At 33.5% G+C, this 21,643-nt stretch overlaps 1 protein-coding gene across 1 annotated transcript; it reads right to left on the bottom strand.

Annotated features, from left to right (window-relative positions):
• Positions 223–11,404, bottom strand: LOC109833844 (probable glycosyltransferase At5g03795). Its single transcript, XM_020401670.1, has 5 exons — positions 10,868–11,404; positions 7,458–7,744; positions 1,159–1,391; positions 842–999; positions 223–658 (listed from the first exon to the last, which is right to left on the bottom strand). Exons 1-5 carry the CDS (start codon positions 11,285–11,287, stop codon positions 557–559), a joined length of 1,200 nt encoding a protein of 399 aa, XP_020257259.1. The 5' UTR covers positions 11,288–11,404; the 3' UTR covers positions 223–556.

The raw sequence follows: 21,643 nt of genomic DNA, 5'->3' as shown, positions 1-21,643 counted from the left end.
GGTGTATGGGTATTTACGGAAGTAGGTGGGTGTTTAAATAAGTGATGATAAAGCTTTGGGTTGAAAAGACAAAAACCCCTTACGACCTCCTTTTGTTGCCCTTGTAAGAAAAACACCAAAGAGAAAAAGGTGTTTAAGGCAATTAGACACTAATACGTGCACAAATAAAACTTCAAATTATAGATGTTACATTAATAAATATATAATTAGCAAGAAGAAAAGTGGGGAGTTGTCAATATTGCATTTAGGCAAACATCAATGTCAGTTATCCAGAGAAGCAACAAGACCATTGGGAAAAGAATAAAGATATGGACACAAAAGAAAGATGAATCATTTACATGTACTGTGGAAATACACTTACAGCTCAGTAATCAAAATCTGCAAACACCCAACAGTTCATCTTCTACACTTTTGAGACGAAGTATGATCTATTCGGAGGACTTGTTTCAACATTTCATTTGTAGCTTCAGATCCCAAATGTCGAGGCCCTCTTTCTCTAGAACTTAGTGTTCATGCCGGAAAACACGGCACATAGAAGTATATGTAGTCAACAACTTCAGTACTTGATAACATGATGCCTCAACCAAAGATCGTACATTACCATGTGAAATGCGTCATAAGGGACTGGAGGTGAATGCCACTCAAAGTGTTTCTGGATCTGATAACAAATGCTCTCCTTATAAGTAAAGAGTAATGCTTGCATTAACAACATTAAATCTTATAATATAAAGTACGCAATTAGTTTTTAAAGCTGTAAAGGTCTGATATTGATGAAACTGCTACATGGAATACTAACAGGATTTTTGTTATTATGCAAAGAATAAATCATACAGAAGCATACCTCAACTAATCCCTTATGTAGTGCAACAAACTCTTCATGTGGTATAGATTTAAGAATAGACTTGAGCTGGTAGACATCCTTCTCTTTTAGTACTACAGAAAACTTCTTCCAGTCAAGGATGTCATTGAATGGCAGATCATAGTAATTAGAAAGGATTACTGGAAAAGGCAAAAGATAATGGCATTTTAGTTAGAAATATAAAAGAGAAATGTAAAATCACTTTTAATGGACCACAGTTTTATTGATGTAGATTCCTATTTTAGCCCAAGTATATGATTATTCTTGTAAAAATCTCTAAATTATATATTAAGTTGTACCTGGAATGCATCCGTAGTGAATAGAGTCAGTTATTCGAGCACTATTGACTTGGGAGCCACCTGGACAAATGCAAAATTTAGTCCTATAAAAAGTTTTTTGATAAACCAACTCTCCTATAGCTCTGTTTATGCGATTATTGCTAATGGCAAGTTCTGTATCGTTCTCCCAAACTCGCGCCAAGATAACTCTAATCTTTGAATTCCGATGCCCAGCCCAGAAACCAAGTATTGTCCTACAAATATTTGAAAAATAGGTCGTAAAGATATAATACCACATACATTGTAGAGAAATAGAAAAGACTAAGATTATTATTCATCTAACCCTAACCTCTCTTAAATAGAGATTAGGAAGATATTACAAAATAGGTATCAGATAAAATCATATCTGATCATATCTTACAATATCTAAACAATATTTCATAATATCTACTAATATCATGATACTAATAATATCTAACACTCCCCCTCAAGCTGGAGTATATATACTATGTATGTCCAGCTTGGTACAAATGAAAACAAAACCGCTAGTTGCAAGAACTTCGTAATGTCATCTTTGTCCGGAATATTTGAAGACGTCAACAATCAGATAAGTGTAGTCACAGCCAGTAGAAGCCCTAGACGGGTTAGCCAGTAAAAATTCTAAGCAGGTCAGCCAGTAGAGAGAAACTTTAAGCGGGTTAGCTAGTAGAGAGAAACTATAGGCGGGTCAGCGAGTAAAAACATCTTCGGCGGGTTAGCCATTAAAGAGAAACCTTAGGTGGGATAGCCAGTAAAAAGTAACCCTAGACGGATCAGCCAGTAGAAGAAATCCTAGATGGATTAACCAATTGAGACCGCATCAAAAGAGGACCGCTGCCATTGCATATAACTACCAAAGATAATGAAGAGTGAATAGCAACTCCAATATTGTTCATTGCATGAATAGTAACATCTGTACTGTTCATCACGTGAACAGTAGACGCCGAACTGTCTTTTTATTTAGGTTATTATGTGGAGACTGTTTGAGAAGATCTAGAAAATAATGATGCCAAAGTAGTTGTTGAAGACATCAAAGCCGTCGAGGGGAGCATGAACGACATGCAAACCCCCCTTGGCGGCCTTGAGATCTAAAAAGGTGAAAGAAGTTTATGTAGGATCAAGTACGCTCTGACACTCTGACACCATGTAGAGAAAATAAAGAAGGCAACGATCAAATCATATCTCACAATGTCTTAACAATAACTCATAATATCTACTAATATCTCAAAAGTAATAATATCTAACATATATGATGGATGAAAATGAAGATTGCATATGCAAAATTGTCCTAATAACACAATTCAAGAATAAAATATAAACGGTAAAAAATGAAGCAAAAGACATCATATATTCTCCAAACTTGGGCATAAAATGATAACAAATACAAGATCCAATCAGCTTCATCAATATGGTCTTGATTGAAATGGTAAAAGCATTTATGTTGATCATTTTTGCAATGGTATTTATTACATGTGAGTTGCATTTCAATTTGATCATTTTTGCAATGGTAAAAGCATTTATGTTGATTCTTTCAAGTTTTGGGCACTTTCATTACTTTTTGGAAGTGATGGGTTTTTTTTTTAATTTCTTAAATAGCGATGGCATTTTTAGGATTTCTGAAAATTTGACACAAACAAAAAAGGGTGGCTTTTCTTAAATATATACTATAGATAGCATCAAGATTCCAGTCTTAAAAGGCTACCTAAGTGGAGCAAGTGAGCAACAGTATTTGCACAGGGGTACATTATGATAACGCCAGCTCAAAAATATTGTATGTTATATGACCACATGAATCTCTTCAATCTGCCATTTATATAGCTGTCTACAAGGTTTTTTTGCCTTCCTGTTTTTGATCAAAGCTTCAGCAGAATTTCACAATATACTAGCATAAATGGCAGTGAATAACATCTCATGATATCAATGCTAATCAGTTCCAAAGCAGAAGGAAGAAATCTTGCAATTGGGATGGCACCTTAAGGTAACATAGTTCAGAGAAAGACGAACAAAAAGCAAATGAGAATAACAGGATCAGCAAGGAATCAAACCTCCATAAGTTGGGTTTTAGGAGTTAAAACTGATGCGACTCTATTAATGCAGAAACATTTTTAATCCTCACCATGTTTGGTCTTTTGTCAAAATACCTAGAGTACCCAGAGCATGACTGGGTGCCATATTTACCAAGAATTCAAGATCTAACAACAGGTTGGTCAGAATATTTTCAAGTAATATTCTTGAAAGGAAACCATGAATAAGTGACGATCCTAGGTCAACTGACATGGCTTTGTAGACTTATTTCTCTTCAGTTTAAGCCCATGCAACAAAGAAGAAAGCATGTAAGATCCCTCAGAAACGAAAGAGTCCAGATGTTGATGCCAGGAAAAATATTTTCCACAGGGAATCAGAAATCACATAAAGTTATAGGGAACCACGTTTAATAATAAGCACAAAACAACTCAAAAGATGCAACTGAAATTGCATTTCAAACAAAGAAGAATTTCATTCTCTGCGACATTTTCACATGATTGGGATGATAACGACGTCATACTAGCAGCATCTAACAGCTAAAAACCAAGACTTTTTACACACGCAATAAGGAGAAATCATGTGATGTCCCCTTAGACTAATAAACATTGCGATGAGGAGAAAAGAAGATATTGCATTACGAAGGAACAAAAACAAGCCAACAAATGGCATCACATGATCAAAATGTTGAAATATTTTTCCATGGAATTTATTACATGTTTACGATAATAACCCTATCATACTAAAAAGAGTAGTAGCCAAAATCACAAGGTATATACAGGACTAGGAATTTACCCAATTTACACCTGATGTAATCCCGACTTAATATAAGGAGGGCCAATGGAAGGGTAAACATGATGCGCGCTGATTTAGGAAGTTGAGCTCGGGACAGTTGATGCTCCAGATTTATTTACTTAGCAAATATGAAGTTGAGCTCCGGACAGTTGATGCTCCACATTTATTTACTTAGCAAATATGGACATGCCCATTTATGAAATGTTGACCAGGCAAGAGAAATTTTGACATCATAGGTAAGTATTAATAGGAGAGATATTGCTCTTATTTGGTTCAAACAATTTGTTGAATGTTGACAAGGCATTAGATACGCAATTTTTTACTTGCAAATTATGAACCTACCCATTAATTAGATAACAAAAGAAGATTCTCTCCTGCATTATATAACTATCTATATAGGTCTCATCTAAAACAAAATTGCAGTCAGTTGATGCCACCCTCTCAAATAATGCAGGCCTTTCTATCTCATTGTTGTTGTACTCCTCCTTAACCTGTTATCAGTTGATGCTATTCTTGAAGAAAAATGCAAGCAAGCAGTAGCTCTGTATAACTCTACTACAAAACTTCAACTTCTGCATGGCAACACTTCAGTTTGATCCAGGAAGTATTAACGCCGACACTTTTGGTGATAGTAATTCTTTGTTCTCCTCTTTTTTCAGAATTCACTTTTTCTGACTCCATATTAATTTTATGGATAATTGCAGATGTAGTATTAAATTTATATATTTATTTATCAGGTCATGCTACTATAGCAGTCAGCCTAGAAAACATCAAAGTTGCACACAATCTTGGCAAGATCAATGAGCTTATGAACAGTAAGAATGTGACCAATGAGAGCTAAGAGGTTCTTCTTTTCTGGGGAAAAAAAAGTAACCTACGATGAAGGCTATAATTATCTCAAGAAAGCCATTGAAGCACTTAAATCTCAACAGTATCCGACTATTTCTTTTAATTTGGGTATAGAGATTATGACATAGGGGCATGCATCGACGGTTACGATGAGATTAAGCAGAAGTCTCCTATGGCTAAAGAAGATGATGCTGCTATGAAACTTAGCCGGCTTGCGTTAAGCCTTACTATTTTAATCGATTAGTGCCTTCTTGGTTTTGTGAAACCAACACAAAACCAAGATTTATTAATAATAGAATAAAATTTAATATATACAAACTTTGAATCTTTTTTATTTGCAGCCTTCTGATATGACTACTTGCAAATTTACCATCATATTTTCTGAGATTTGGTTTGATATTTTTCTTTCATTCACACTATTAATTTTCAAAACGTGGAAAATGAAAATGATTACTATTAATTAATTAGAAGGATGAAAACTTTAAGCAGATGTGTATACTGTGTAGCAAGATTGATAAAAGAGGTGTATCAATATATATATATTTTAAGGAAAAACTGGAAGCAGTTTATTGATAAGTATCACGTGGTTATATGAGGATAAATTTTCTCTGGATAATTCCCACCCAAGAACTCGACAAACTCAACGCAACATTTGCTAACCGATGAGCTACATGATTCGCATCGTATCTAACAAAATTAAAAGGGACAAAATGAAAAACTCCCCTTAAAAGTATTGCTGAACACTCAACTTGCTCCCTAAATTATCAATTTGCCTATTTCCCCCCTTATACTATATTTGCTTGCCCAATGCGATCTTTTTGAGAGGCTACCATTAAGTACTCAATGGATGAGATTACATGGCACCTCAATTTTTTTTGGGTTCTTTACTGAAATATTAAAACAAGATCCAAAAAAATTCAAATGACACCCTGAAAAATTGGAAATTACAAAAAACATTCCCAAAATTGTAAACAACCACTTCAAAATTTGATATTTACACCTTAAAAAATCCAAAATTTACAAAAAAAACCCTAAAAATCAAAATTACAACACCCAATTTTTTTAAAATTACAAACAGCCCCTTGAGGATCTAAAAACTGCAAAAGATGCTGAAAATTCAAAATTTCAAAAAAAAAAAGTGAAACTTTTGGAAATTGCAAAACAACACCTTGAAAAATCTGAAAATTACAAACAACCCCCTCAAATTGGGCTGCTTTAATTTTTAGATTTTTAGGTGTTTTCGTAATTTCTAAAGGTTTCACGGAGTCTTTTTGCAATTTTGAATTTTTAAGGACAAAATTGTAATTTTCAGAAGGTTGCTTGTAAATTTCTGATTTCCAGATGTTCTTTTTTGTAATTTCAAATTTTCGGTTGCTTTTTGCATATTTTGAGAATTTTCAATAGTAATTTGTAGTTTCAGATTTTCCTGGGGCTATTTATAATTTTAAAAATTTTAGAATTTTTTGTAATTTTTAAATTTGTTTTAAGCTGTTTTTTTGTAAACTTCAAACATTTTTTAAAGGTGTTAATTAAGGTATTATGAGTTATGACTACTAGACTATATAGATTATAGAAAGAATATGGGTTATGGAATTAGTTTTGAAGTTCAGACAGATAAGTACATATTTTTCCTTTGAATTTAAGTTCGGATTTCATCTTTTAAAAATTGAAATATAGATATGTATGGACCAAAATCCCAAACCTGGTCCGGAGTTTTTATGGTTTTAATATATAGATCGAAATCCTAACCTGATAGATAATCGGAAAGAGACTCGTCTTGGTCCTGACCTGATCTTAATTTAAACCTAAAATGGCAGGTTATCAAGTTAAGAAAATTGACCTTGGTCCAACCTAACCCGGGACTTTGCCCTTATCTTAAAATGGCAGGTTATCAAGTTAAGAAAATTGACCTTGGTCCAACCTAACCCGGGACTTTGCCCTTATCTGAGATATGCCAATAAGAATTAACTGTATTTACATACTGTATTGCATGTTTTTATGTACATAATAAACTAATGATAATTTGATAATAGCCTCACTTGTAAAGATTTATAAACTAATAGGAACCTAAAATTGTCATTGAGGTCATGCTTATTTGATGCCCACTTCAACTGCTAAAAACTTAAAATAAAAGTTGATTCCGCCAAGTTATATGCATAAAAATGCTCGAAAGTGTCAAAAGAAATATATAAGCATAATTTCCTTCAGTATTAACAGTTACGTTTGTGTCACCACTTGTTTGTTTAAGATATACAATTGCGTTTACTTTTTAGGTTGCAAAACCTTATAAAAATATAATGAAGAACTTAAACCAACAAGAGGAAAAATATCCATGGATAGGGTATTGTTTGATTCTTTTGTATACACAAACCCGAATTAATGAATAGCAAGCACCCATACCAACCAACATCCACTGAAGTTAAATGCCCTATGAGTACGATTTTGATAACATTTAAAACCCAATTTTCCTCAGTGTTTGAGCATGATATTGATAATCCAAAACTAAACCAACCGATAGAGCACTAAGTAATCATTAGAAGGCATAGAAATCTATAGACAAACTAATTTAAAACTACAACTAACAAGAGGAAAATACTAGCACTCCATATTCTAACCTGTTCTCAATATCATTTCCACCAGCTGGAAGTGCAAATGGTTGAAGTACTTGTGGAAGAGCAACATCTTTGTGTGGGATATATCCAACATCATAGCTTGGAGAACAGACCACCCTTATGGAGTTTTTGATCATGAAGGGTAGTCCTTCAAATGCTCTAACACCAACGTCATGGCAAGTAACAAAAAAATGATCCACGCCCAAGGTCCTATTCCAGTAAGGGTACTTGCTTATCAAGCCTTCAACATAATTCTGAACTATAATGGTCATGTTCTCATAAGATGTTCCCTGTGAGGTTGTTACACTATCAAATAAAGAACAATCTGAACTTGAAGAAATTATTGCTTCAGCAAGGGTATGAACTCAGTAAGACTTTCCAACACGATTATGCATTAATGGCAGTCATATTCTCTCGTATCATATTATTTTAATACGTATAGCATATAAAAAAACATATAAAGAGTGCAGAGACTTGAAAATACGGAAGCTATTTTCCATGCAACTGGAATGTTAATGTGCAAAACATGCAGGGGTGGAAATGAAGAGGTTTTCAATATCTTTTACTCAAACATGAATTTTCAAATAGTTTTCATCCACAATAAAAACAACTATGGCCATGAAGAAAAAATATCACTGATCAACATTGTTTTACATATCCCTGACATGGCCCTAAATGTCCTTTTACAGGGCTTGCCGCAACTAATATTGTCTATAAATATCATTTACCGCTTTTTGGCTATTTTGGACAATATATCCCTGATATGGCTGATATATTAGCCAATATGTTGGCCTATATATCCTTTTATATGACTTGTCGCAAAACAATATACCGTGTTTGGAAATTATTGGGCAAGCTATCATAAATCTCCAATTATACCAAATGATATTTTAGCCTACAAAATCTGACGAAATGTTACAATATTGATTTGTACTATTGTTTATTTTACAGGGTTGATTAATGATTCTAAACATATATCATTTACATTTTGTATGCTTAGATTTCATTAAATATGTTGAGATTACGTTTTAGTGCATTATACTATGTATGCAAACATTCATTACGGAATTCCGATATTTAAAACATGTCCCGATATTTCCCCAATATCTGCAATCCGATATGAATTTTGGTCATTCGATATTTCCCCGATATCTAATATATAAAACCTTCTTGATCAATGGCCAAGAAAGTGTCTGAAAATCACATGAATTTTCAATTTAGGCAACAGAGATTATAACGAATGTCCAGAAGATGAAAATAGATGAGAATCACTAATATATCCTACATATATTCACTAGCAATGCCACATTAAAATAAACCCCAATTACAGGTCACCATATTCATCACAAATACTGTTTCTTGAACTACAAGTTTTGAATATCACCAAAAATTGGACATCCATTACAAGAATACTACCTTAACCGTCACACTTTTCTTGAAGTCAGTTTGAAGTAAATCAGAATCTGAAGGACTGCGATCTTGTTAGCATATACCATGAATAGGTTGAGAGACAAAGATTTAGTTATCACTCCTAACACTTATTATTGAAGCTGAAAGAAATTTGTTTCACATCAGAGGATGATCCAATCATGGGTCGGGACTACCAGTTCCACACAAGATGAATTGGTCATGTCTAATTTAATGCATGAAAGATCTTACTCATCCTTCCATGAAATCGAGAAGCACCCAACACCTTGTAGATAACTGCTAAGGTTCATATTGAATGAGCCTTCTGCAAACTCAAGTTTCTCGATTTTATGTTTCACGTTTCAAAGAATAAACATGAATTGCCCTCTTGTTAACTGATCATTTTCTTCACTTATACATGTAATAGGCCAAGTCTGAATGAATGAACCTAGAACTGTTCAGGGTTGGCTTGAAAAATATTTCGACCTAACAGTGTTTTCAAATGCGCGCGCCTCATTGCGCCTCATGCGCCTTACGATGCGGAGCGGTGGCGATGCGCCCCACATCTGATGCAGCAGCGCCTTTTGCGCCTCGCGTACATCCGTACTTTGTGTAGGATGCATGTAGTGCATTTCCTCATATAGTTTTTTTTGTTAACATTTCAATCGAGTCTTTATACTTGATATTCCATATCCAAAAAAACAAAATAAATCTATTGAGCTTTTTTAATAACCTTCAATTGAGGACCATTACTAATCCTTAGTTTGGATATAAGTCTTGATTTAACATTTGATTTGAAAATTTATGAAATTTGCTACTATGTTGGGTGTTAGCATTAGAAATTAAGGCAATATATTGTGATTTTGTAGCAAGATATTATTTATCATGATATTTTTTATGTAAATTCTAAAAATATGTTCTTTCGTGCTTAATTACATATATTGAAATATTATGTGTGTGGTGTGCGCCTCGCATCACTCAGGCGGGCGCATCGCGTTACGCCTTGAGCATGTGCGCGTAAAGATGCTTTGCGCCTCGCATTGCGCCTCGCGCATTGAAAACACTGCAACCTAATTTGAGCTAGTTTGATTGGAATCTAATGCATACATCTCATGTTCAATCTAGGTTCAACAGAAGCGTTGTTCTCATTCAAATATATATTGTTTGGTCTGAACTTATCAACTTACGCTTTTCCAGGAAGCGATTATCTGGCACTATGATCAAGTGAAAGGTAGTTCAAAACGTAATAAGGCTCATCAAGTAGTTCCCATCCAACAATCATCAAGATCTTGTAGCATCATCCATAGTGAAAATAACTTACAACTTCATATGCAACGAATTTGTAGAAAGACAAAAACTTTTTGAGCATCCATTTCATTGAAATGTATGAACATAATATAGCATCCATAATGATCAAAGAAATTATTTGTGAAAAGAAAAGAAGACCAATCTATATTTTCCTTCGCCACATCCAATAAACCCATTCATCTTTTGTAAATTCCCCTTGAGAAAATAAATGGGTGTCAGAATCACCCAACCTCAACTATGTTACGGCGTGGATAAATAAATGGGGTAAGACAATGCCCCCGCGTCAAATATGTCGCACGTAGCACTTCGTACCACGCCTTCCGCTGACTAACTGCTTTGATACTTTTTGTCTCTCCCCAGGCCCATTGGTGCGATTTAAGCCCTAAGACCCACTGAGCAACATGTTTTTGAGCTCAAACCACTGTAAAAATGGACAAGCAATTGTTACACTTAATTCCCATGAGATACCATAAACCCATCTAAGTTTCGGAAACCCCCGATGTGGTGCAAATAAGTACGGGGCATCACAAAATAAGAACTTCCTACGCTTGAGAAAATTAGGCCGGTGATTCAAGAACGTTAAACTATAATGTACGTGAGGGCAATTCAATTATAAGAAACACTTTTCCTTCAAACTAAATCTCATCCGGGTATAACTCTATGCTAATGCCAGAAAAAAAAAAAGGGAATCCAAATACCTTTCCCCTCATCTTATGAGGCGAGATGGGAACAAAGAAGAGATGAGCCTGCTCCGGATCCTCAGTCCTCATCGAACTCTCTCGAATATTCTGAAAGAAGTACCCCTCGCTCGAGTACTTCCCCGTCAACTTCCTCGGCGTCTGGTAGAAAGTCTTGGGATCTCCGTCAGGATAAATGTAAACCCTGAAGTCTCTGACCATCTGATTGTAGTTCAAGTGAAATATTTCAGGAGATTTGTAGATCGAAGAGGACGATGAGGAGGAGAGCGATTGAGATGGATTGAGAGGGGATTCGTGGGGCTGAGATCGGAGGGATCGGAGAGAGAGGAGAGTGAAGGATGTTAGGGTTAGGGCAGCGAGAGTGAGGAGAGCGAGTTGGAGAGAGCAGGTGGGGATTAGAGTTTGAGTTTTTCCGGCCATTATTTTGAGGGAAAGACGGTGGAGATTTTGAGCTGGGGAAGAGCAGCGAGAAGGAGAAGAAGGGAGATTAATGGAGCGCCGTGCTGGGTTTTTTTTGTTTTTGTTTTTGTTTTTCTTTTTTTTTCTTTTTTTTAATGGATACACGCATTAATATGGGCAGGGGCATATGGCATACGGACTACGGAGTGCAAGTGAAATATATATAAGGGGTTTTTGCACATCTTAACAATATTGATTTCTAAATACGATGGTGTCAAAATTTTCCAATAATATGCAATAGGTTTGCAAAATATTCTATCTAAATATTAGAACTGCCAAGTGGGAGAGGTGGAAAAACTGGATGTGAGAGAATTAAGGGGTAGTTTTGCAAATGGCAACATTTTGGGGGGTAACTTTATAAATATGAAAGATTTGATGGGTATATGAAGAAATTTTCGATTTAAACTCATTCCAACTTTTATTTTTAAAAACCGACTCAATCCCATTTTATTTACAGAAACCGACCCCATTTCGTGGCCACGTCAGCACCGTGGCCACGAAATGGATCGTTTTTTTGATCTCGCCTCTAAATAGTCGGGGTTGTCAATCCCGACTATTTTGCACGCCCTGGCTAATATACAGGCTAAATTAGTCGGGGTTAGAAACCCTGACTAATTTAGCACACTGTCTAATTGGTCGGGGTTGGGAACCCCGACCATTTAGCAGAGACTTTTGTCCCCAGCAGACGAGTCGAGCTGGAAATGGCTAAGGGACCAAATAGTCGAGGTTGGCAACCCTGACTATTTAGCCCCTGGGCCCGACCCCTATAAAAACCCCAATCATTCTCCCCACCTCCCCACCTCATTCCCAGCCACCCTAAAACACTCCTTGCCCTCAAACGTTCTTCCTCAAACCCATATTTGTCACAAATCTCGGATTTCAACCTCAATTTTCAACCGAATTCCATCATGAAGCTTCCGAGTGGTAATTTTTCTTTATTCTCTCCTCTTTTAACATGTAGAAGTCTAGGGTTTTTCTCAAAAATAAAATTTTCTACATTCTCTCTATTTGTAGTTGAAATTAAACATTTAGTGCATAGAATACTCAAATTTAGGGTTTAGAATTTGGGGTCAATTTTAGGGTTTAGAATTTAGGGGTTTAGGGTTGTAATTTGGGTTTAGGATTGTAATTGATAATATTTTTAAATTTTTTTGCATTTAAATGATATAATTTTCTTTTGCATAGGTTGAATAATATAATTTTTATTGCTTGCTCTTATGGTGAAAAATTTAATTATGGGTCGGTTTGAAAAATTGTCAACCCGACCCGAACCGCCTTACTCATAAAACCGCTTTTTTCGGGTCGGTTTGGGTCGGTTCGGTCGGTTTTTTCGGTTTGAACCGAATCGTGCTCACCCCTAGTAATTTCTCTACATTCTCTTCTCTTTTAACATGTAGAAATCTAGAGTTTTTTTTCTCAAAAACGAATATTTGTAGTGGTTTATTTAGAAAATTTACTCTTGTTGCAATTGAAATTAAACATTTAGGGTATAAAATACTCAATTTTAGAGTTTAGGATTTGGGGGTCAATTTTAGGGTTTAGGATTTGGGGGTTTTGGGTTATAATTGGGGTTTAGGGTTGTAATTTGGGGTTTTGTAATTGATAATATTTTTGAATTTTTTGCATTTAAATGATATAATTTTTTTTGCATAGGTTGAACAATATGATTTTTATTGCTTGTTCTTATGGTGGAAAAATTAATTATGGAAAGAATAATATGCTAACGTACGTCGGAGGGGAAACAAGGCCGTTAATGATCTCAGAATCATATAGTTACCTTGACTTGGTCATCGAGTTACGGCAATTGACCCACGAGAGTACCGACTAAAAATAATATGCAATTGGCCCATAACTTTTGATAGAACGTCCGCAGTTGAGATCTCAAACGATCATCATATGAGTATTATGTTTAATTTGAGAAAATCACAACCAACAGTAGAATTGTTTATTGAAAAGTTGCCATATAGTTCGTGTCAAATATTCAACCCTCCAGAAGAATTCTCACGCATGTTAGATTTGGGAGTTGAGTCTGATGGTTTTCTTTCTTCTTTGAATGAAATGGAGCAGACTCAATTTCAATATAATAGTGGTGCACCTTCATTCGGTGGAACGTCAAATGTCATGAACAATGAAGTCGTTTATGAAAATATGAGGCCGTTAAGAGGGGCAACAGTTGAAGAGGATGAAAGAAGCAACGCCTCTGAAGGTGAAGATGTGCACCAATTGACAGCATGCAATTTATAAGTGAAGACGATGAAGAGAATCCGGATTGGCCCGATGAAGCTTATGTTAATAATGAATATTAATAATGAATATGTTGAGTACGAAGAATCACCCCCCAACGAGTTTGAAAATGATGAGTGAGTTCGTTCTTTCACAGTACAAGATATGCACATTGGCGAAAGTTCATCTCATACAGAAGATGATGAGGTCCCTTTTAGGGTTGGTGATTTATTCGAGACTAAAGACCAATTGGTTGATGTTATTCGTGATTACTCAATCAAAAAGTTGATCAAATTCAAGCAAATTAAAAGCAATCGCACAAGTTATGAGGTAATCTGTTTTATGAATACACAAAGGCAAGGTCGGGCTGAGGGGAATGAAGCTGATTATGCATTTCCTTGGAAGTTATATGCATTTGCTGGAAAGAAACATAATAGATATTTTAAGATCACGGAACACTACGGTGTTCATACATGTAACAATCCAATATTCGAGAAAGATCACAGTGGTGCTTCCGCCTCCTACATAGCTCGGTTGATTATGCCAAAATTAAAGAAACAGCTTGAACTAAGGCCGATAATATAATTGATAGAGTGTTACATACGAAGTTCATTGAAATATTGTATAGTAAAGCGTGGAATGCATGGAGAATTACAATGACAAAAATATTTGGTGATTGGGAGAAGTCTTACGCGATACTACCTCAATATCTTGATGCGATCAAAAGAAGCAATCTTGGATCTGAATACAAACTCATAACCAAAGAGATCAATCCGGGAGTTCATCAATTCACCTATGTATTTTAGGTATTTGGTCCTTCGATCGAGGGATTTATATTTTGTCGGCCGATTCTTAACATTGATGGCACACACTTATACGGTAAATATAAGGGTGTATTGCTTGTCGCTACAGGAGTAGATGCAGATGGTGGCTTATTTCCTTTGGCCTTCGCAGTTGTGCGAGAACAGTGAAAATTGGGAGTGGTTTTTTTTTGCATTCAATTATATATTTTTAATGTGTTGCCTCCTAGAAAAATTACTTTTATATCCGACAGGATGAAAGGTATTCCAAGAGCATTGTACAGGAGATTTGGCTCTCATCACAATCACCGCTATTGCTTACAGGATGAAAGGTATTCCAAGAGCATTGTACAGGAGATTTGGCTCTCATCACAATCACCGCTATTGCTTACGACACATTAGAGCTACAGGAGATTTGGCTCTCATCACAATCACCGCTATTGCTTACGACACATTAGAGCTAATTTTAAAAAGAACTTTGGTCAGATACATTTACAAAACCTTCTTTGGTAAGCGGGTGTTACACCCGAAACGTGTGTGTATGATCGGATACGGGATCAAATCAAGGCAACATCTCAAGCTGCACATGACTGGATTGAGAGTAGTTTGGGAAGTGATTACGTCGACCGATGGGCACTAAGTAAAGATGGATAGAATCTCTATTGTATGATGACAACTAATTATTTTGAAAGCTTCAACGGTGTACTTAAGGGGTCTCGAGCAATGCCCATACAGGCATTGGTTGTGAGGACATTTTATAGACTAAATCATTATTTTGTCAAGCGACGAGAGGATGGAGAAAATTGGGGGACATTGTTGACACCAAAAAATGAAGAGATTGTAGGAGCTCGTGTCAAGCAGGTGAGATTGACTTAGATTGTTAGATTTGCTATAGATGAATGGCAGGTTATAGACAATCACGGTTATAATTACACCGTCAATTTACGAGGGACATAATGCACATGCACATGTAACATACCAGAATTGCAAAAAATGCCATGTTCACATGTTATAGCGGTTACGACCAAGCAATTTGGGTTGTAAATACATCGTATTACACATACGCTTCTGAGTGGTATCAATCAAGCCACTATAGAGATTCATATAATTAGTGTTTTTATCCCATTGTACATAGTCGTTACTGACCACCCTACAACGGGCCGCATGTGTTACCTCCTGAATATAAGAGATAAGCCAGACGCCCGAGATCAACACGTATAAAAGGTACGATGGATGAAGGTCGAGAAGGAGTTCAAAAAAATAGGTATGGATGTTGTAGACAATCGGGCCACAGGATATCTCATTGTCCCACCAATCCAAATAAATAGCAATTTATCAGTACACTTTATTTAATTTTTAATTTTATTCCACTTCATTTATAAGTCAATGATATATACGAAATCTGAGATTTTATTCTACTTATATTTTTGCATACGTCATAGCACTGACACATTTATATCATCATATGTATAGGTATGGAGGTGGGTACATTGACGTATGAGATCCTTTATGGCCAAGATCGACATCGATCCACGAAGATAGACTCTGGGAGGTAAATTACATTGGTAGTTGTAAATTATATTTTCAATCATATTAATTATTCTAAGTTATTGATTGTTACTGAACATTTGCACTGTTTAATGTATGCAGGCCCCGAGCATTACTATTGTTGATCATACTCATGCACATTCGAGCTGGGACTTGATAGACCCACATGTCCAATTTTATGTCCGTCAAGCAAGCTTCTTTGAGTGCTCACAAATTAAATGGGTGAGTCTTGATTGGGATCTCTTGACGATGCTGATTGAACGATGGAGGCCCGAGACAAATACATTCCACCTACGCCAAGGAGAGTTGACGATTACATTGTAGGATATTGGGGTTTTGCTTGGACTCAGAGTGGATGGGGATGCTGTCACGAGTAGCGACGACTTTAATTGGGTAGGGAAGTGCGAAGATTTGCTGGGTCAAGTTCCTCACATGAAGGGTGGTAAAGTTCAAGCTTGAATGGTTGAGAAACAATTACATGAATGTACCGATCGATACGACCGAGGAGATCATCAAGATGTATGCCCGTGCATACATACTTCATATGATCGGTACTATTCTTTTTATGGATTCCACGAAGGATTCGGTGTACGTGAGGTGGTTGCCACTCCTGAAGGATCTTAAGGATTATGGAGAATTATCATGGGGGAGTGCCGTGTTAGCGTATCTGTATAGGAAGATGACCAAAGTGGCACTTGTTCAAAACAAAGAATTCAAGGGTTGTCTCACTCTGCTACAGATATGTTCTTGGGAGAAATTGCATTTGGGTTGCCCATATTTGAGGGAGACCCGTACTCTCAATGGCCATATTCCGTTATTACTAAGTTATTTTATAATATATATAATTACATGTAATTTTATACATTTATTTCAATCTATACTAACCCATTGTATATAAAATAGATGGAATGTGTCCAGATATTGGCATACCTCACCAAAGGGCCATATACAGTAGTCTCATGTATTTTCTGGTTCCGACTATAAAATACGCAAGAGTGGTAGTCTCGTGTATTTTCTTACTTTAATTACTTTTGTAATTAATGTTCTCTAATTACACAGGATTATTAGTTCCGTATATTTTAAAGATGATTTTTTTTTACAAAATCATCCTCTTTGTTGCCAGTCCTGATGGTGTGGCAAAAAAGAGGACAATTTTGTTAATTATTATGTAAAATATTCAATTTTGCTAATATTATTAAAAAGTGACCTTTTTAAAAATTCTTCTAAAATAAACTGTTAATTCAAAATATGAAATAGGCGAAAAGACCTAAACATTTTTTGGTGATTAATTGACCCATAAATAGGGGAAAATAATAATTGAAATAAAAGTATATTTAAATCGAATCTAACAAGACACTTCACAGAATGAAGCATGAAATGGATCCAAGAAAAAATTAAAAAAGAATTAAAGAAACTAATTTAAAAAAATATAAGATCGAGGGATAGAGGGAGAGAAGACCTCACTGACATGAATTCTATTTCTCTCTGAGCGTGAATTGGTGAAGAATGAGGGAGGAGAAAAGTGAACAGAATAGGTGACAAAGTGAGTGTGCTTATATAAATAGGTTATTAAGATATTCGTCCTAAAATCTTAAATACATATATGTTAGTCCCTAACATCTTTATAATTGCTCATTTACAATGGTATTACTATTCAGTATTAAATCAATCTTATTATATAAGATTATATACATTTTTTAATAAATTATAAAGTATATGTATGAAAACATTGATGCTTATAGCTAGTAGTTGGGCTCCACAAAATAGGTTAATTATACATTATAGTTTGCTATTGGTAATACTGTTGGTAACCATTATCTTTCTTCTTTATCTTATTATTCACACTTTTCTAATACAAGTCCTCTTTTGCTAGTCACTTAATTAGCTATATTTTATTTTTATAATATCAGAGGTTGGAATATTATTTTTTGTTAAAAAAGTGTTAACATAATTTTCTTAAAAAATATATACACATAGTAACAATAGTATATACTTCAGTTCAACGCAAATATTAGCTTAAAGCTAATTAGAATGAGGTCCTTTCTATGCTAGAATTATGACATAGTGATTACATAATCTAAAAGTCAAAGAAGAAATTTCTACAAAGGAGAAGTAAGTTAATATGTCAAATTAACAATTAATTTATAAAATATACATGGGCAGTGCAGATAACTATAGAATATAAAGTATATATCTTTATAAAAATTTCATAGTGAGTGACCAACTATAATCATCCTAATTTAAGCATAAATAATTATTATTTTAATTACCAATTTGATACACGTAACTATAAAATAAATCTCAAGTAAAAATAGGAATTGAAATTGTATTATCCAGTAGGTAAATAAATAAATGCTATTAAAGCCCCTCTTTATATTAAATTTAAAAGTAATAATTTAAATTATTAAGTTCTAAATATTAGTTCATGCGAGAAAGTAAAATAATATATGGTCTATATACTTATATAGTCAATCGATTAAATGTATTAAAATTATAATGACCATAGTCAAAATTATATGGTGGGTTCATATTAAATATAATTTATAAATAATAGTACATTAAAGTCCAAAAACTTTTGACCACTATATAGATTGTTTAAAAATATTTGCATGTATAAACTATACTGCCTAGGAATAGTAATGTGCACACTTAACTATAGCCTAATACATCTTAAGAATGACTTACTCTTTATATCATCATTAATTGATGTATCTATGCAGTACACTAAAAACACAATAAAAATTTAAAAAACTACAAAATAAACATCCTCAAAAGTTTTAAAAATTGTAAAAACAAATACCCTAAACTTTTATAATTTACAAATACACAAAACTATTAACAAAAGTTTTAAAAATTGTAAAAACAAATACCCTAAACTTTTATAATTTACAAATACACAAAACTATTAAAAATTATATTAAAATCAAGGAACTACAATACCCTAAACTTTTATAATTTACAAATACACAAAACTATTAAAAATTATATTAAAATCAAGGAACTACGAAAAATCACTAAAAATTATCAAACTTTGGAGGGGTAATTTGCAATATACTAAACTTTAAGTTTGAAGGGGTAATTTGCAATATACTAAACTTTAAGTTTGTTTGTTTTTGTAAATTTCCAATCTAATAGATTTTTAATTAGTTATGTTCTTTTTAAAAATTAATGGGTAATATTGACCATGAAAAGTTTTTTCTAAACCTATACTTTTAAAGGGAGTATGATATTTTTTATAAATTTTTTATTTTCTAGGGGTTGTTAGTAATTTTATATATTCATTTTAGTGTCTACAGGTTAGAAATTCTCATGGTGTTTTTTTATAAATTATGAATATTAGGGGTTTTTTATAATTTTTTAAACTTATAGGCCTTTTCTACAGATTGTAAATTATTTATAGACTATTTATAATTCTTATATTTTCAATTTACTAACAAGTTTGAAATTCTCAGGGTGTTTTTTTTATAAAATTTGAATTTGGAGTGTTTGTTTGTTATTTTTTAAACTTTAAGGGTGTTTTTTATAAATTATAAATTATGCAGGGGATATTTGTAACTCCTATATTTTTAATGTACGGTTAGGTTGAAAATTATCATGATTTTTATAAATTTTATAATCTTGAGGGTTTTATCTTGCAATTTGTAAAAAGTTTAGAGTGTTTATTGTAAATTCCATAAATTTTTGGGGGTTGTTTGTGTTATTTGTAGGTTTTTAGTGTATTTATAGGTTTGAAATTTTTAAGGTGTTTTTTACAAATTTTGAATTTTTAGGAGTATTTTTGCCTTTTTCAAAACTTACAATATACTTTCTCCAATGTAAAAAAAAACTTTCATTTTTTAGTGAGCATATACTTTTCAGATTTGTCACTGAATTAAAATAAGTAAATTTTATAATTTTCAAGATGTTTTAATAAAATTTTAAATTTGTATGGGTATTTTTTTAATTTTAAAAACTTAGAGGATATTTTTTACAAGGTCCAAAAACTTTTAGATGCTGACTAGCATTTTTTTTTTTTTTTGATTTCTCTACAAACTGAAATAAGTAAAATATTTGAATTATATCAAACATATCTCCTTTATCCAATAACATGTTAAATATCGTTATGGATAGGATAAATCATTTAATTATAAATTCAAAGAAGATAGGAAAATTAGAATAGATTAGGATAACAATATAATATTTTAAAAAGTTAAGGGTAATATTGATCATGGAAAGTTTTTCCCCAACTCGTACTTTTAAAGGGAGTATGATATCTATATCTATCTATCTATACATATTAAAGAGGATTGCATTGTCAAAACTTTTGATTTTCAATTTTTCTCTTTTAAGTTTGATAATTCTCAAATGTGTCATTAGTTGTAATTAATCATTCACTAATTATATATAACCTCTTATTAATTATGCATTTCCTCACATTTTAAATACATTCGGTCACATTATTATTTGATTGTGTTGTTTAATAGAAAATTTAAAATTTATCCCTAATTTAACTTAACGTAATATTTAAAATTATAGAAAGATTAAAAATAATAACAATTCATTGGGCTTATGTCTTATGCCTTTGGGTTTCATCTCTTATGGATAACTACTTTTACTTTTCATCTTATTAGCCTTTAGAAAGCATAATAGTAGTATGAAAAATAATTTGTATTTATTGTAATTATAATAGTATTAATAGTATGATGATTTTAATAGTATTTTTAAATTAATAAGTTATATTGTTATTTAATATACACAATTCTAATTATTTACTAATACTACAATAAACTAATTGTGAAATTAAATTGTAGTTCCTAATAATACTATAACTACGCTATGTATAATATTATTATATTTAAAAAAGAAGAAGTTATTTAAATATTATAATTATTTAATAAATTATGAGTAAATCATAACAATTATCCAAACTATAATAATTAATCATACAATTCTTTATACACGGTTTTATCATATAATTTATTCATTTAAATAAAATTATAATTGTTCAAAATTTATATTGCTATACAAGTCATTTTATTATTTTGCAGCGAATTTTTTTTTTAAAAAACATAAAACAAAACAAGTATGCTCTCGTTCAAAGCAGGTGCACTATACTAGTAATGAGAAATTGGTGATTCTTCAAAATGCAAAAAAAAACTAATATGTATCATCTAAATTTATGACTTGTGTCGTATCAACAAATAGTCATACGACATTTCATTCAATCAAAAGATGACACACATGTTGTGCGCGGCGGAAGCTAAAAACCTATGTGCTTCGAGAAACCAAACCTAACACCGAGATAAAGGCCAAACGATGCACAATAACGGCACAAACACAAACAACCAATTTTAACCACGGGGCAAGAAGGGGATGAGGTTTTCACTAATAGAGAAGAAGAGTACAAACTGAGATTACAAATCACTCAAATAAGCCAATTAATCTCACCAACAAATCTCTAATTCTCTCCACACAAAACTCTAACCAAGAGTTCAGAAAATACCTCTTTGTATGCTCCAAATATCCCCAATATAAGCTCTAACTGCGCTAAAAGAAACCCTAAAACGTATGTTGGTATTTATACTAAACACAAATCCCAAATAGAACAGGAGTCCAAAACTGGGCCTGACCCGATACGCGATCGACTGCCACGGTCGACTGCGTCAAACAACAGAACCCAGAAAATCCATACAGGGTTTGGCGGTCAACCACGCTAGTCGACCGCGCCAACGACAGAGCCAAAAATCAACTACAAGGTACAGGCGGT

Source organism: Asparagus officinalis, chromosome 3 (assembly GCF_001876935.1).
Source record: "Asparagus officinalis chromosome 3, Aspof.V1, whole genome shotgun sequence".
NCBI lineage: Eukaryota > Viridiplantae > Streptophyta > Magnoliopsida > Asparagales > Asparagaceae > Asparagus > Asparagus officinalis.
Note: the sequence above shows the minus strand (reverse complement) of the source record. Positions and strands in the feature narration are given on the sequence as shown.

What these genes read in the sequence shown, in the direction of transcription:
- LOC109833844 (XM_020401670.1), bottom strand. Translation starts at nt 11,287, where the DNA reads ATGGCCGGAAAAACTCAAACTCTAATCCCCACCTGCTCTCTCCAACTC. An exon ending in TCACTACGGATGCATTCCAG is followed by an intron (nt 1,000 to 1,158) that starts GTACAACTTAAT and finishes TGCCTTTTCCAG; the next exon opens with TAATCCTTTCTAATTACTAT. An exon ending in TACATAAGGGATTAGTTGAG is followed by an intron (nt 659 to 841) that starts GTATGCTTCTGT and finishes ATTTGTTATCAG; the next exon opens with ATCCAGAAACACTTTGAGTG.